The 17,129-nt window shown below is 44.7% G+C and overlaps 1 protein-coding gene across 1 annotated transcript in view; it reads left to right on the top strand.

The window, feature by feature from the left end:
• Nucleotides 1–17,129, top strand: part of LOC311110829 (dolichyl-diphosphooligosaccharide--protein glycosyltransferase subunit STT3B) — an 83,545-nt gene that overhangs the window by 42,899 nt on the left and 23,517 nt on the right. The window contains exons 2-3 of the mRNA XM_084153413.1: nt 3,748–3,856; nt 10,905–11,192. Coding sequence (XP_084009539.1) covers nt 3,748–3,856; nt 10,905–11,192 — 397 coding nt within the window. The remainder of the gene's footprint in view (nt 1–3,747; nt 3,857–10,904; nt 11,193–17,129) is intronic.

Below are 17,129 nucleotides of genomic sequence, written 5' to 3'. Positions count from 1 at the left end.
CTGCTGGCTCCCCTTCCTCTGCGGAAGCATAGTTCCCGCTCAGCCCAGTCAAAACTGTTCGCTGCTCTGGCACCCCAATGGTGGAACAAGCTCCCTCACGACGCCAGGACAGCGGAGTCACTCACCACCTTCCGGAGACATTTGAAACCCCACCTCTTTAAGGAATACCTGGGATAGGATAAAGTAATCCTTCTACCCACCCCCCCCCCAAAAAAAAAAAAAAAAAAAAAAAAAAGACTTATTGTAAAGTGGTTAACCCACTGGCTATAGGGTGAATGCACCAATTTGTAAATCGCTCTGGATAAGAGCGTCTGCTAAATGATGTAAATGTAAATGTGGTGTATGTAGTTGTAATCCTGTTTTTCAAATGTTTCCTTTAGGTGGCAACTCAGAATATTACTCCTAACCTCTTCTAGAGTTGGCATTTGTTCTCTATCATACCTGCTTTTGAAGGCATTTCACTCTTATGCAGGAGTCAGGACTCAAGTATGGATTTTTTGCTAGTTGGTCCCCATAGACTTCATTTGGCATTTATTTGCGTTTCTGGCCCAATACAATACTTTTTCCGATTTTTATCTGAAATAGCAATAAAATACATGTTATAGGTGTGTAAAGTCAGGCAGTTGTGAATAAACAAATCCATGCAGGATAACCTGAGGACAATCAAGAAGATTGGCCATCCGTGAACCCCAGGTGTACGGTTTGCTCTAGTAATCACAGACACAGCAGGTCTATTTTGTTAAACTGTTCCATGAGCTCAGCCAAGCTCAGAACATCAACTTTGACTGAATAAGTTGGAGAAGTAAAAGCATTTTTTAAACTTGCTTTTACAGAAGTCAAAGGCAGAACCAGATGTAGGCTATTTGTGACTAACTTTTTGAAAAGGTCACAACTCTGCAGATAGGTCTGCTCCCAACATGTGCGTTCTTGATTTGTTTGTGACTTGTGTGTCTGTGTGGTATAAATGTGGGCTTTCGTGTGCAAATTGTACAACATCACCAAGGGCCTGTGTTAAACATTGACCTGTTGTGTTTCAGGCAGCCCCACCTTAATATTTGGTACCACAATGGTACTACAGGTAATCTATTCATAGTGTGAAGAGAGCGGGCAAATAGGCTTAGTCAAGGTGGCAAGTGCACTCCTGGAACAAAAGTCAATTTGGACATTTACCAAACAGCAGGACCAGGGCAGGAAAACCAATGATGCATTTGATTGTGGTTACCAAGGTGCGAGGCATTACCGGCTCATAAACCACAAAGGAATCCCTTATTTAATGCACTGAATGAGGGCTTTGTAACAATGGGGAACTCATATCTGTAACGGGCATGATCAAAATGAGTTGTGATGCCTGAGGGCATCCTCAACCAATCTCAAATGCATAAGATGCTGTGAATAATTTGCATTTCGCAGTGAAATTTGATCGGGAGTTAACACGTAAGCCACATTTGTACATTTCCATGTTTCCGAGGCCAGACGTGATTTAAACGGTAGGGTTTTGTCGCTTGAAGCTCACCTGCTCTCTAGTTGATGGCGCAGTGATGTTCTGTCAGCCGAGACCGACTAGGCAATTATGCATTAAATTGCTAATGTGCTTGGCAGGCCACATTATCTGCCCCATCAAAGTGACAAGTGCAGGGATAAAACACTCTGCTCTGCTGTCCATGAGATCATTGGAAAATGTTTTTTTGTGAATATGGTGCGGCAGCGGGTGAAGTCTTTTTAAAGTGCTTTCCGTGGTTCTCTTTATTTCCGCCTCTGTGCTTTGACAGTTGACGAACAATAGATTTCCTGTGTAGGGTATGAGTGGTTAGGTTGCGGCGGTAAGTACTCTCTGCTGGGCAGTTCTTATACCTGGCTGCATTTTACCCTTTCTGGTCTCTCTGTGCTCCAGAGTTAAAGAAAGAAACACTGGTTTTGCTGGCTCATGCTCAAACTTGTGAAAGTGTCGGGTCTCAGGTTATAAAATAATGTGATCTGACTGCTTGAGAAGCCACAGGGATAAACAGTCCTAGTTCCCTCTCTGTGGAAGAGCCAGCTTGTCAATGCTCATCACGTGCACTGCAATATAAGATGTGTGTGCATTGTCTGTGCTCAACAGTAGCTTGGTCTCCTCACTAGACATGTCAGTCAGTGAATAATGAATGAGCCGTAGCAAGAGCATGTGTCATATTCTACTTGGAAGTGAACTGTGACAGTAAGTATAGCACCAGCCCCTATAAGTATGAATAGTCCAAGTGTTTGTTTACATCCTTTTCTTCTTTCTTCCTCACTGGGTTTTGTCACTGTTCAAAGCCTATTTCCTCGATACCAGAAATCATTTCAGAAGTGCCAAAACGTTGAAAATCTCCTGTGTATGAACTGATAAAAAACAACGTAAGCCTAGAAAAGACCGTCATTGACCTAGAATTTGTCCCCCAAGCGCTTTATCAAAGGATTTTGGCCATCTCCTTTCCCCACCTGCAGATAAGAGTCCTTCAGGTGAGTTGTGTAGAAGGAAAAGCACCATGCAGTGATTTAATGAGCTTCTCCGCATGCCACCCATTTTGGGATGTGTGTGTGTGAGCTGCTTGTCTCCCAGCAGTGACAGTGTGCCGGCTGGCTCGAATCTCTTTCCTCCTGAATCATCTGCTATGGAGCCAAAGTATTAGGGTAGGATGCTGCTATTGTGCTTAGGGGTTGCCGACATTCCGGTGTCGGCGCTGTTTCTGCAGACAAGCGTGATCTGTCACAAGGATGGATGTCCTTATTTCAGAGCCACAGGTGCATCACATTGATTGCACAACAATGACTCATGAAGTGTATGATATTACTCTGGTTACATCAACTGTCCCCTACATATAAACTGTATCTTTGTTTTTCACTTAATCTAAAACCACTGCCTCGCGCTGAGCCATATGAAGATTTGAAATATTAGCTTAACTCATAGCCTAGCATGGAATCTAAGCAAAGCAAGCAACCACATGTGAATTTGTATGCACAACGTTTACAGAGTGGCTTCGAGCAGACATTCCACAATCTTTAGAGAAAATGAAATGAAAGCATAATGTTTCAGAGCAGAGATGTCACGCAAACCATGCCAACTTTGTTCGGGTTGGAAGTTTGGGATGTCTCCGTATTGTCAGATAAAGTTGGGAATTGTCCTTCAAACTTGCACTAGCTCTAATCAAGGATGTCTTAACAGGCAGGCCTACGCTTATATGGGCATTCCATAGAGGAACCATAAACCCACATGGATTAATGAGGCAAGGAGATAAGGTGCCCATGAAATGTGCTTAATGGTTGCTTTTTCTCTGGCAGTTGTCTTCCTAGTGTCAGCTTTTTTTAGTGTTTGCGGCTTGATAGCAGTCCAAACCATTAAATATCTTCGGTTGCATTAATTTTGCTATTTTATTATTTATTGAAGACCTCTTTTTAAACCTGTGCTGGCTGGGATATTGTTAGAAGTGAGGCTTTGTGAGAGTGCAGAATTATGAATGTGTTTGAACTTGCAGTTGATTGGAGAGTTATTGGCATCAATACAAAAGCTTGCATGCTGAAGGGAAGCCTTGCGCACAAATTATACAAAGCATGTGCAGCCACACTGGCTGCCTTTTGTAGAATCTGGAAATAATAAGGCTATTCTTTGCAAATAATATTTGTTTGCACATTCAACAATATCTTAATGAGATATTTGTATTAGCTACCTGCTTTGTGTGCCACTTATTTTTGTCTTGTACCAACAAAGCCATGTTCTCCATCTCCCCACAGGTTCAACTACAGGTCGACACATCACCTGACCACAAATGGGTTTTACGAGTTCCTCAACTGGTTCGACGAGAGGTCGTGGTACCCCTTGGGAAGGATCGTGGGGGGCACAGTAAGTTTAACACATACTCTGCTGTGATCAATCTTAAATCATCCCAATTAAAAACGAGCCTGTTGGATGAAGACATATTACATATAAATAAATATAGGCCTATACTCCCTGTGTGGTTGTAGTGGGTGGGGGGTTAGCTGAGGAAGCACCATGGACCGTACCGTTTCATAAGCCTCCCCCAGTGCTCTTCGGTCTTAGTCACGCTCCGGCAGCAACCAGTGAGCTGTTAACTTGGCGGATTCCCCATGACTGCCACGGTCCCCATGACTGTTTACCAACAAGAACAGATGTTTGGAAATCACAACCTTTTTCACTGTGAGTTACTACCTGCTGATTCTGCAGGATTTATCTCCCATGCTTCTAACTCGGCGGAGCCTCATATTTTTAGGCCGCCCTGTAAAAACTGTGCACTGAAGCGCTGTGAATAAAATACGACCCTGCTCTTCCTCACAGCTCCCGGCATGTCTCTCTGTACTGTAATCACAGTAGCTGATGGGGTGACGATTTTCGCCAGCCTTGGTAGTGCAAACCTTCGAAATTGCTCCCTCTGTTATCTCCATCACTTGCTCCACCTAGGTTGGCAGCTGAAGTTTCTCTTTGCTCCCTGCTGTGTACAATGTATTTACTTCAGGGTGGTGGGAGACAAGCACCGAGCAGTTAAGACAGCCAGACATGTCAGTACTCAGTACCATTGTCAGTCGTTTTAGCAGCAGCAGATATTGCCGCTATAGAATATAGACTAGTAGCAATGGCAGGTGTTGCTGTTTAGCAGCAATGGATTCAGTCATTCTGCACAAGGGATCCGAACATCCTCACCTGCGGATAACAAGTCTATATGTGTAGGCAGTGGACCATACTGATGCTCAGCGTGCCAGGTTACCGGTGAGAGTGCAGCAGGGTTTAGACCGCAGGTGGGTCTGACGCTGGGTACACAGAATGCAAATAAATGCAAACTGATGGTAGATCCAGGTTCAATACCTCTGGGAGATAACTTTTTGCTGCATGTCAGCTCTGTTTTCCCTCTCCCCCACAACATGATTACACTATGAAGATGAGAAGTGCTTCCCTCAGCTGTCCTGATAGTACTTACACGCAGGCTACGTGGTATGAAGGGCCTTTGAATTTTTTCAGGCAGCCTTAATGGTGCACAAACCTGTATCGCTAATGGAATGTTACAAATCACCTGTTCAGAAAACAGTGCTTCTATGAAGTCCTTTTCAGAAATCACACTAGTTGTAAAAGCAAATTAACTCATACTCTTTGTCTCTGGCAGTCAACAGAGTATAGGGAATGTACAGTGCCTTGCAAAAGTATTCATCCCCCTTGGCGTTTTTCCTATTTTGTTGCATTACAACCTGTAATTTAAATGGATTTTTATTTGGATTTCATGTAATGGACATACACAAAATAGTCCAAATTGGTGAAGTGAAATGAAAAAAATAACTTGTTAAAAAAAAATATATAAAAAAATAACGTGAAAGTGGTGCGTGCATATGTATTCACCCCCTTTGCTATGAAGCCCCTAAATAAGATCTGGTGCAACCAATTACCTTCAAAAGTCACATAATTCGTTAAATAAGTCCACCTGTGTGCAATCTAAGTGTCACATGATCTGTCACATGATCTCAGTGTGTATATATACACACCTGTTCTGAAAGGCCCCAGAGTCTGCAACACCACTAAGCAAGGGGCACTACCAAGCAAGCGGCACCATGAAGACCAAGGAGCTCTCCAAACAGGTCAGGGACAAAGTTGTGGAGAAGTACAGATCAGGGTTGGGTTATAAAAAATATCTGAAACTTTGAACATCCCACGGAGCACCATTAAATCCATTATAAAAAAATTGAAAGAATATGGCACCACAACAAACCTGCCAAGAGAGGGCTGCCCACCAAAACTCATGGACAAGGCAAGGAGTCCATTAATCAGAGAGGCAACAAAGAGACCAAAGATAACCCTGAAGAAGCTGCAAAGCTCCACAGCGGAGATTGGAGTATCTGTCCATAGGACCACTTTAAGCCGTACTAAAGCTGGGCTTTACGGAAGAGTGGCCAGAAAAAAGCAATAAAAATAAATAAATAAGCAAACACATTTGGTGTTCGCCAAAAGGCATGTGGGAGACTCCCCAAACATATGGAAGAAGGTATTCTGGTCAGATTAGACTAAAATTGAGCTTTTTGCCCATCAAGGAAAACGCTATGTCTGGCGCAAACCGAACACCTCTCATCACCCCGAGAACACCATCCCCACAGTGAAGCATGGTGGTGGCAGCATCATGCTGTGGGGATGTTTTTCATCGGCAGGGACTGGGAAACTGGTCAGAATTGAAGGAATGATGGATGGCGCTAAATACAGGGAAATTCTTGAGGGGAAACCTGTTTCAGTCTTCCAGCGATTTGAGACTGGGACGGAGGTTCACCTTACAGCAGGACAATGACCCAAAGCATACTGCTAAAGCAACACTTGAGTGGTTTAAGGGGAAACATTAAAATGTCTTGGAATGGCCTAGTCAAAGCCCAGACCTCAATCCAGTTGAGAATCTGTGGTATGACTTAAAGATTGCTGTACATCAGCGGAACCCATCCAACTTGAAGGAGCTGGAGCAGTTTTGCCTTGAAGAATGGGCAAAAATCCCAGTGGTTAGATGTGCCAAGACATACCCCAAGAGACTTGCAGCTGTAATTGCTGCAAAAGGTGGCTCTACAAAGTATTTACTTTGGGGGGGGGGGGTGAATAGTTATGCACGCTCAAGTTTTCAGTTTTTTTGTCTTATTTCTTGTTTGTTTCACAATAAAAAGTATTTTGCATCTTCAAAGTGGTAGGCATGTTGTATAAATCAAATGATACAAATCCCCCCCAAAATCAATTTTAATTCCAGGTTGTAAGGCAACAAAATAGGAAAAATGTCAAGGGGGTGAATACTTTCGCAAGCCACTGTAGTCCTACACAATGCATGACTAGGGCTGTTGCGGTGGCCGTATTATAATTCCACGTGACCGATGAGTCTCCTCTTAGGCACTCTGGACATGCATTGGTAGTACCCAACTCGCTAACGACCGTCAAGTCGCTAATGGCCTGGTACTCAGCGCTCTATTATTCCTCTAACCACTCTGACATCAATGCAAATGCAACACTTATCTAAACAGTGTCACGCTTTTAAAACTCCCCTCACTGTGATAGATCAATTTGAGGCGGCACACAATTGGCTCAGCGTCATCTGGGTTAGGGGAGGGTTTGGCCGGCTGGGATGTCCTTGTCCCATTGCGCTCTAGCGACTCCTTGTGGCGGCCGGGCGCATGCACGCTGACTTCGGTCACCAGCTGTACGGTGCTTCCTCCGACACATTGGTGTTGTTGGCTTCCGGGTTAAGCGAGCAGTGTGTCAAGAAGCAGTGCGGCTTGGCGGGGTTGTGTTTCGGAGGACGCATGGCTCTCGACCTTCGCCTCTCCGAGTCAGCACAGGAGTTGCAGCGACGGGACAAGACTGTAACTACCAATTGGGGAGAAAAAAGGGTAAAAAGTACAAGAAATACATAAAAAATAAAACATCCATATGCATATTAGAGCTAATGCATAGGCCTATATATGAGCCCAAGCCCGAATAAAAACACCAGAATCAAAATAGTGATTGTGTCGTTATACAATACATAGCGTAATAGCCTACTGCATATTACACATGGCAGAAAAACATTAAAAGAAAAAATATCGATTTAAGTTAAATCGTAATCGCCTTTGAGTGTGGACTGTATTATTATGCATTATGGCTGGACTGGTTACCTTATGCTATGCTCCGAACTGTCAATCCTTGAGTCTGGGAGAGAACGTATAGGCAGAGGCGATGCTGTTGGTTCATTAATTGTGCAGGGTGGCTTATTGTGTTAGCCTATATAGTGAATTTGATTTTGACTAGCCTAGTAATAGGGATTAAAAAATATATATTCATAATTAATAGGCTGACACATTACCTTTTAGCTGCAGAATCTCACCACCGTGCATTTCTGAATGCTCCTCAGTGGTTGACGCGTGGAGTGAAATGTGTTCTTATAAGCCCAGACATTTCTATATGCAATCCTGAGTGAAAGCAGAGTTTTTATGGTTGCCGCTAAAAAGAGGATGATCCCAGTTGCTACTATATTTATTTCTCAGCTGCTAACATTAAGCACGTGCTCCGCTATAAAACGGCCTACCCGGCATAATTGAAAAACGAACCTTGGGAAAGCGCATACTGATAACGTGTTTTTGCCCCTGTTCCTGCACATTTGACAATGGGACATTTTTAAATCTATACTCATTTTACATATTAGTAAAGAATAGATTAAATTGAAAATAGTCTGATGGGTGAAAACATGATCACTTGATGAGAACAACGTGTGGAGTCTGAGGCAAGGAACAGAGCTCAAGCTTTGTTTGTGACTTTTTCAAATCATCAATAGCCAGCCTATAGTGGCATCATGCAGCCCATATGTTTTGATTTCTAAGACATTCTAAGGTTTGTATCATTCACAACTATGCCAAATCTAGCGTATAGGACCTGTTTCAAATGATCACTTTATAGCCACTTCATATGCACACTCTCTTCGGAATGGGAAAAATATCTGTTCCATTATATTCAGCTAAGTTCAATTATATTTGTCTTCCTATAAAATCATATCATATAAAATAATGGCACGGGACTTATGAGCATACACTGAGTGTACCAAACATTTCCATGACAGACTGACCAGGTGAATCCATGTGAAAGCTATTATCCCTTATTGAGGTCACCTGTTAAATCCACTTCAGTCAGTGTAGCTGAACGGGAGCATACAGATTCAAGGATTTTTAAGCCTTGAGACATGGATTGTGTGTGTGTGCCATTCAGAGGGTGAATGGACAAGACAAAAGATTCAAGTGCCTTTGAACGGGGTATGGTAGTGGGTGCCAGGCACACTGGTTTGAGTGTGTCAAGAACTGGAACGCTGCTGGGTTTTTCACGCTCAACAGTTTCCCGTATGTATCAAGAATGGTCCACCACCCAAAGGACATCCAGCCAATTTGACACAACTGTGGGAAGCATTGGAGTCAACATGGGTCAGCATCCCTTTGGAACGCTTTCGACACCTTGTAGAATCCATGCCCGACAAATTGAGGCTGTTCTGAGGGCAAAAGGTGTGCAACTTAATATTAGGAAGGTGGTCCTAATGTTTTGTACACTCAGTGTATGTTGTCTGCTAAATTAACTACCCTATAACCTATGGCATGCCGCATAGCGAGATAACATATAGTAGGCCGACTCATGTACTGTTCTTCTTTAAATACATTTTCTTCATATCATGTTTCATTGGACCTGCCTAAAATAATGGATTTATTGTGATGGTACATATTAAATGAATTTATTAGACTTTCTTAAATATAGATGTTGCAAAGGCCCGCATCAGCGGCTTGTATGCGTGGAGGCCTGGAGATGCTAAACGTGTTTATGTTAATTAACGGTCAATTACCTTGAGACCGGCTGACAAAATGTCATGACCGCCACAGCCCTATGCATGACAAATCCCTAAAGGAATGACTGCGTTACAGTACTAATGATTGGATCATGTAGTACCTGTTGAAGTGCAGCTTGACTGTATCAAATGTAATCCATCCCATGCGGATTGTGAAGTATACCCAAGGGTTGCCTGACTTTCTCAGGCATTCCAGAACTCCTTTAACACCTGAACGGTGTGTCACACTGCTTTTTCTTCAGAGTGGTATTCCCCAAAACCCTTTCTTGCTAGTCTGCATACATTTTAGCACCTCTCCCGTCTCCAAACAGGGACCTAAGCAGTGTGCCGCACCCCACCACCACCTCTGCATCCCTCCCTCTTTTCCCCACCCTGCCATCTGCGCTCCTTCTCTCCCCTCTCTTAATTCAAACTGCTGCAGATGAGTCTGACAGTCCTCATTAATTGTGTATGATAACACAAGATGGGTCACACTGCTTGTAGACGGACTAGCAGATATCAGTTAATGTGACAGTGTCAGATCCCTGGTCTTTTCTCTCCAACTCTTAAGGGGGACATCCGCCAGCCGCTCCCTCTCCAGAGCCATAGATAAGATTTGAGGGCTGAATAAATGTGACACTCTTTAACAATAGGGCTCTGTCAAGCCAATAAACTGCCCTTTGTTACTGTAAAGAAAAGGACCAGGCACATTTTTAAGCTGACCGGCCAAAATTCTAAGCAATATGGGGGAAATGCAGACTACAGAGAGCCGAGAATCTGTTGTTCTGGGGGCAACTAAACAGTGATTATTTCAGCAGTTGCTAGGCTCTAGCTCAATCCTCAGGACAGGGCGACTGGGTTGGATGATTTGGGAGAGAGGTGCAATAAGACCCTGGTTGATAGGGAAGCACAGCAGGCAGAGACTAGCCAAAGTGCCCTGGACTTGTCTATGCCTGGCATTGCATACCTCAGGGCATCAGGTGGTCCTCTGTAGCTCAGCTGGTAGAGCACGGCGCTTGTAACGCCAAGGTAGTGGGTTCGATCCCCGGGACCACCCATACACAAAAAATGTATGCACCCACGACTGTAAGTCGCTTTGGATAAAAGCGTCTGCTAAAAATGGCATATTATCACTCACACTGAAACATAGCCCCCCACCTGAATTCAGAAACATTTCACACAAGCCTAATTAGGACTGGTGTCGTGCATTATAGACAGAGCCTTAAGGTTTGGTTGTTTGAGGCCTCAGCCTTGAATTGGGCAATTAGTCAGTATTTCGGTGGAGAAAATCACCTTACCTGTGTTTCCTTAAATGTAAATCCAGAGCAGATTCAATTAACTTGACTCACTCTTGTGGTATGTCAAGCAAGTGGACACAGCAAGCCAACACTTACTTGATGTATCACTCTCCTGCCTGACCTGTGGAGTTCCAACTAACTGCTCAATGGATGTTACAGTACATTAAGGTTCATTAAAAGGCATTTAGCATTTTATATCCAGGATAAGACAGGTATCCCATCCATTTGCATGAAGGTGCCATAAATGTTCCCATTCCATTCCCTCTATTTTGTCTCTTTCTCTCTCCAGGTATATCCAGGTTTGATGGTCACCGCAGGTCTTATCCACTACGTGCTGAACCTGCTGCACTTGACAGTGCATATCAGGGACGTCTGCGTCTTCCTGGCTCCCGTCTTCAGCGGCCTGACTTCCATCTCCACCTTCCTGCTGACGCGGGAGCTGTGGAACCAGGGGGCGGGGCTTCTGGCTGCCTGTTTTATCGCTATTGTGCCCGGGTACATCTCCCGCTCGGTGGCTGGCTCCTTTGACAACGAGGGCATCGCCATCTTCGCCCTGCAGTTCACTTACTACCTATGGGTAAGCCTGCCTCTTCCCGTCAGAACTTTATCTTTTTTTGATCCTTTAGTTGATGTTTTAACACTACATTTAGGGGCGGTTTCCCAGACACAGATTAAGCCTAGTCCTGGACAAAAAACATGCTCAATGGAGAATCTCTATCAAAATTGCTTTTTAGTCCAGGACTAGACTAAATCTTTGTCCCGGAAACCAGCCATTGATGCTTTAACACTCGTAAGTACCAGTTGGATGTTCTTTTTCAGTGTGTTTTCCGATCGTATACTCATGCCCCATTGATGTGAAGGGTGGGACATGTTCTATTTGAAGAGATTTGCAGTCCTTAATGTTCTAATATCTACAGTGCATTCGGAAAGTATTCAGACCCCTTGACTTTTTCCACATTTTGTTATGTTACATCCTTATTCTAAAATTGATTAAATTGTTTTTCCCCCCTCATCAATCTACACACAATACCCCATAATGACAAAGCAAAAACTAGTTTTTTCTTGGGTATGACCCTACAAGCTTGGCAATACCTGTATTTGGGGAGCTTCTCCCATTCTTCTCTGCAGATCCCCTCAAGCTCTGTCCGGTTGGATGGGGAGCGTCGCTGCACAGCTATTTTCAGGTCTCTCCAGAGAAGTTAGATCGGGTTCAAGTCCGGGCTCTGGCTGGGCCACTCAAGGACATTCAGACACTTGTCCCGAAACCACTCCTGCGTTGTCTTGGCTGTGTGCTTAGGGTCGTTGTCCTGTTGGAAGGTGAACCTTCGCCCCAGACTGAGGTCCTGAGCGCTCTGGACCAGGTTTTCATCAAGGATCTCTTTGTACATTGCTCCGTCATCTTTCCCTCAATCCTGACTAGTCTCCCAGTCCCTGCCGCTGAAAAATATCCCCACAGCATGATGCTGCCACCACCATGCTTCACCGTAGGGATGGTGCCAGGTTTCCTCCTCCAGACGTGACACTTGGTAGCAGGAAACACCAGTGACTCAGTCAATAAAAAATTGGTCAGATGAAGCAGATGCTAAGCTACAGGACTGTTTTGCTATCACAGACTGGAATATGTTCCGGGATTCTTCCGATGACATTGAGGAGTACACCACATCAGTCACTGGCTTCATCAAGTGCATCGATGACGTCGTCCCCACAGTTACTGTACGTACATACCCCAACCAGAAGCAATGGATTACAGGCAACATCCGCACTGAGCTAAAGGGTAGAGCTGCCGCTTTCCAGGAGCTGGACTCTAAACCGGACGCTTATAAGAAATCCTGCGATGCCCTCTGACAAACCATCAAACAGGCAAAGCATCAATACAGGATTAAGATCGAATCGTACTATACCGGCTCCGATGCTCATCGGATGTGGCAGGGCTCGCAAACTATTACAGACTACAAAGGGAAGCACAACCGCGGGCTGCCCAGTGACACGAGCCTACCAGAATAGCTAAATTACTTCTATGCTCGCTTCGAGGCAAGTAACACTGAAACATGCATGAGAGCATCAGCTGTTCCGGACGACTGTGTGATCACGCTCTCCGTAGCCGATGTGAGTAAGACCTTTAAACGGGTCAACATTCACAAAGCCGATTGGCCAAAGGGATTACCAGGACGTGTACTCCGAGCATGCGCTGACCAACTGGCAAGTGTCTTCACTGACATTTTCAACCTCTCCCTGTCTGAGTCTGTAATACCAACATGTTTCAAGCAGACCACTATAGTCCCTGTGCCCAAGAACACTAATGTAACCTGCCTAAATGACTACCGACCCATAGCACTCACGTCTGTAGCCATGAAGTGCTTTGAAAGGCTGGTCATGGCTCACATCAACACCATTATCCCAGAAACCCTAGACCCACTCGAATTTGCATACCGCCCCAACAGATCCACAGATTATGCAATCTCTATTGCGCTCCACACTGCCCTTTCACACCTGGATAAAAGGAACACCTGTGTGAGAATGCTATTCATTGACTACAGCCCAGCGTTCAACACCATAGTGCCCTCAAAGCTCATCACTAAGCTAAGGACCCTGGGACTAAACACCTCCCTCTACAACTGGTTCCTGGACTTCCTGACGGGCCGCCCCCAGGTGGTAAGGGTAGGTAACAACACATCCGCCACGCTGATCTTCAACACGGGGGCCCCTCAGGGGTGTGTGCTCAGTCCCCTCCTGTTCACTCATGACTGCATGGCCAGGCACGACTCCAACACCATCATTAAGTTTGCCGATGACACAACAGTGGTAGGCCTGATCACCGACAACGACGAGACAGCCTATAGGGAGGTCAGAGTCCTGGCCGTGTGGTGCCAGGACAACAACCTCTCCCTCAACGTGATCAAGACAAAGGAGATGATTGTGGACTACAGGAAAAAGAAGAGGACCGAGCATGCCCCCATTGTCATCGATGGGGCTGTAGTGGAGCAGGTTGAGGGCTTCAAGTTCCTTGGTGTCCACATCACCAACAAACTAATGCGGTCCAAGCACACAAAGACAGTCGTGAAGAGGGCACGACAAAACCTATTCCCCCTAAGGAGACTAAAAAGATTTGGCATGGGTCAACAGATCCTCAAAAGGTTCTACAGCTGCACCATCGAGAGCATCCTGACTGGTTGCGTCACTGCCTGGTATGGCAACTGCTCGGCTTCCGACCGCAAGGCACTACAGAGGGTAGTGCGTACGGCCCAGTACATCACTGGGGCCAAGCTTCCTGCCATCCAGGACCTCTATACCAGGCGGTGTCAGAGGAATGCCCTAGAAATGGTCAAAGATTCCAGCCACCCTAGTCATAGACTGTTCTCTCTGCTACCGCACAGCAAGCGGTACCGGAGTGCCAAGTCTAGGTCCAAGTGGCTTCTAAACAGCTTCTACCCCCAAGCCATAAGACTCCTGAACATCTAATCAAATGGCTACCCAAACTATTTGCATTGCCCCCCCCCCCTTTACGCTGCTGCTACTCTGTTTATTATCTATGCATAGTCACTTTAATAACTTTCCCTACATGTACATATTACCTCCATTACCTCGACTAACCGGTGCCCCCATACATTGACTCGGCACCGATACCCCCTGTATATAGCCTCGCTGTTGTTATTTTACTGCTGCTCTTTAATTATTTGTTATTGTTATTGTTCATTTTTTTTAGATATTCTTTCTTAATAGTGCATTGTTGGTTAAGGGCTTGTAAGTAAGTATTTCACTGTAAGGTCTACACTTGTTGTATTCGGCGCATGTGACAAATAAAATTTGATTTGGTGTTCAGGCCAAATAGTTAAATCTTGGTTTCATCAGACCAGAGAATCTTGTTTCTCATGGTCTGAAAGTCCTTTAGGTGCCTTTTGGCAAACTCCAAGTGAGCTGTCATGTGCCTTTTACTGAGGAGTGGCTTCTGTCTGGCGACTATACCATAAAGGCCTGATTTGATAGTGATGCAGAGATGGTTGTCCTTCTAGATGGTTCTCCCATCTCCACAGAGGAACTCTGGAGCTCTGTCAGTGACCATTGGGTTCTTGGTTACCTCCCTGACCAAGGCCCTTCTCCCCTAATTGCTCAGTTTTGTCGGGCGGCCAGCTCTAGGAAGAGTCTTGGTGGTTCCAAACTTCTTACATTTAAGAATGATGGAGGCCACTGTGTTCTTGGGGACCTTCAATGTGGCAGACATTTTTTGGTACCCTTCCCTAGATCTGTGCCTCGGCACAATCCTGCCTCGGAGCTCTACAGACAGGATTCCTTTGACCTCATGGCTTGGTTTTTGCTCTGACATGCACTGTCAACTGTGGGACTTTATATAGAACTGTGTGTGCCTTTCCAAATCATGTCCAATGAATTGAGTTTACCGCAGGTGGACTCCAATCAAGTTGTAGAAACATCTCAAGGATGATCAATGGAAACAGGATGCACCTGAGCTCAATTTCGAGTCTCATAGCAAAGGGTCTGAATACTTATGTAAATAAGGTATTTCTGTTTTTTATTTTAAATAAATCTGCAAACATTCCTAAACCTGTTTTTGCTTTGTCATTATGGGATATTGTGTGTAGATTGAGAAAAAATAATTTAATCAATTTTAGAATAAGGCTGTAACGTAACATTTTCAGTAAAAAGTCAACGGGTCTGAATACTTTCCAAATGCACTGTAATGCTCTAATAGCTGCTTTGGTGTGGTTAAATTATTGATAGACTGACTTAAATCATGATAACCTCCACTCAGTCTGCTGACTGTTTGGGACACAGTGTGCTGCTTTGTGTAGGTTTCAGTCACTGCTGGTGACCTTTAAAAATCGAGTAATCGAAAATATCTAAGGTTGGAGTTGAAACGTGTTTCTTATTTACCGCACTTGAACAGTCCGTTCAATTGAACAGTAACCCTTTTTTCTCTTAATGTCACACAAAAAAACGTCCCTGATAGGCCTAGCGGAATGACAGATATTACCAGACATTGGATAAGCTAACATAGACAAGGTGGAAGTATTATCGATGTGCACAATGGCTTACAATACCATGGAAATGGGCCATATGCTGTAGAAGTAGGATTCTAGGCAAAAGAAACTCAAATGTTCTAACTTTTTGCCCTCAGTGTGTGTCCTCTACCTTCAATCGCATTAGTGTCGCAGCCTCGCACACACAGCTCTACTCCTTCCCACATTTTGTACATTATGCTCCCTGATGACTTGAAGCCGATGCAGGTGCATGCAATGTATTCACATAGCTAGATGAAATTGAAGTACATTGTAAATGGCCAAATTTAACATACATTTCCCCCCTTATCAAAGGTGACCTTGGCAGGGGGCGCCAGGCTCCCCATCAGTTCCCTGTATTAATTTCACTTTAGTGGCATCTAAGCCCCTCTAGACAAGCTGATAATCGCCACGACCTCTCCACACTAAGTCATCCTATATTTTTCAGAAGTAAAACTGAGCAGCGCTCCTAACAAATGGGGAGTTAGGTAGATTTTTTTTCATCCACCTGGCTTTGTCCTCCTTTTGAACCCAAGCCCAAGGACACACCGGCATTCACGCAGGTAAACGTGACACGGGCTCTCTCTCCCACCACACTTCACTTGTTTGTCACCCTCAAGCTCTGCAGGATGGTGACAGTAGAAAGGACCTTGTGTCCGTTTGTCCGTCTGTCAGCATACATTTGTCCAGTCATGCATGTATTTGTGTGTTGTGCCTGAACTTTTTTTATCTTTCAATCTATCAGTCAGTAGACTTCTTTCAGCTTGACACTTGACCTATTAAGTACAGACATTGAACTCCTGCGGGGGCTTGAGACGCCTTCATCTGTTGCTTCCACAGCTTGAAAACCCATATCAGGGTTCTTGTGTATGGAGTGCTCTGTGTCATGTTAACTCAGGCAAGTGTGACTGAGCTGATAACGCCACTTGGTTTGAAGAGCCTCTGCGTTCATCAACTAGCCGCACACAAACACACACACACACACACACACACACACCCTGGAGCTGCCGGAGTTGTGTGAAAGAGCGTTTAACCTCCCGCCCAGAGTGTCGCAGAGAACCTCCCACATTATGAGTGTTAATGTCAGAGCCGTGACTGGCTCCAGACCCAGGGGGCCTCCACCATCTACACTCCACCACTGTTGTGACCTGAAACGCAGACAGCCAATGTGTAATTTGCTCGATGTGGTGCATTATGCATTTACTCGAGTACCGCTAAAACGCTACCAGGGACATTCTCTGTTATGATTACTTAGGAACCTGCAGTGTCTGATTGTGATAAATGTGTTTTCCTTGTGATAAGCCGCCTTCTCTGTCATGATCATTTCACAATGATTTGATACGTATCATTTCAATATTTGGTTTAGTCAGAGGAGCAGCTGTTGCATCTGCAGCTTCATAAGAGCTTTTTATTGTCATTCCACATAGATTATGCCTGTCTTAGAACGAACCAACACAACGAGGGCGTACCAAATGGCATCAAACTTCCTATAAAGTGCACCC

Source organism: Coregonus lavaretus (genome assembly GCF_964263955.1).
Source record: "Coregonus lavaretus genome assembly, chromosome: 3".
NCBI lineage: Eukaryota > Metazoa > Chordata > Actinopteri > Salmoniformes > Salmonidae > Coregonus > Coregonus lavaretus.
The sequence above is the reverse complement of the archived record's forward strand: the minus strand, read 5'-3'. Positions and strand labels throughout refer to the sequence as shown.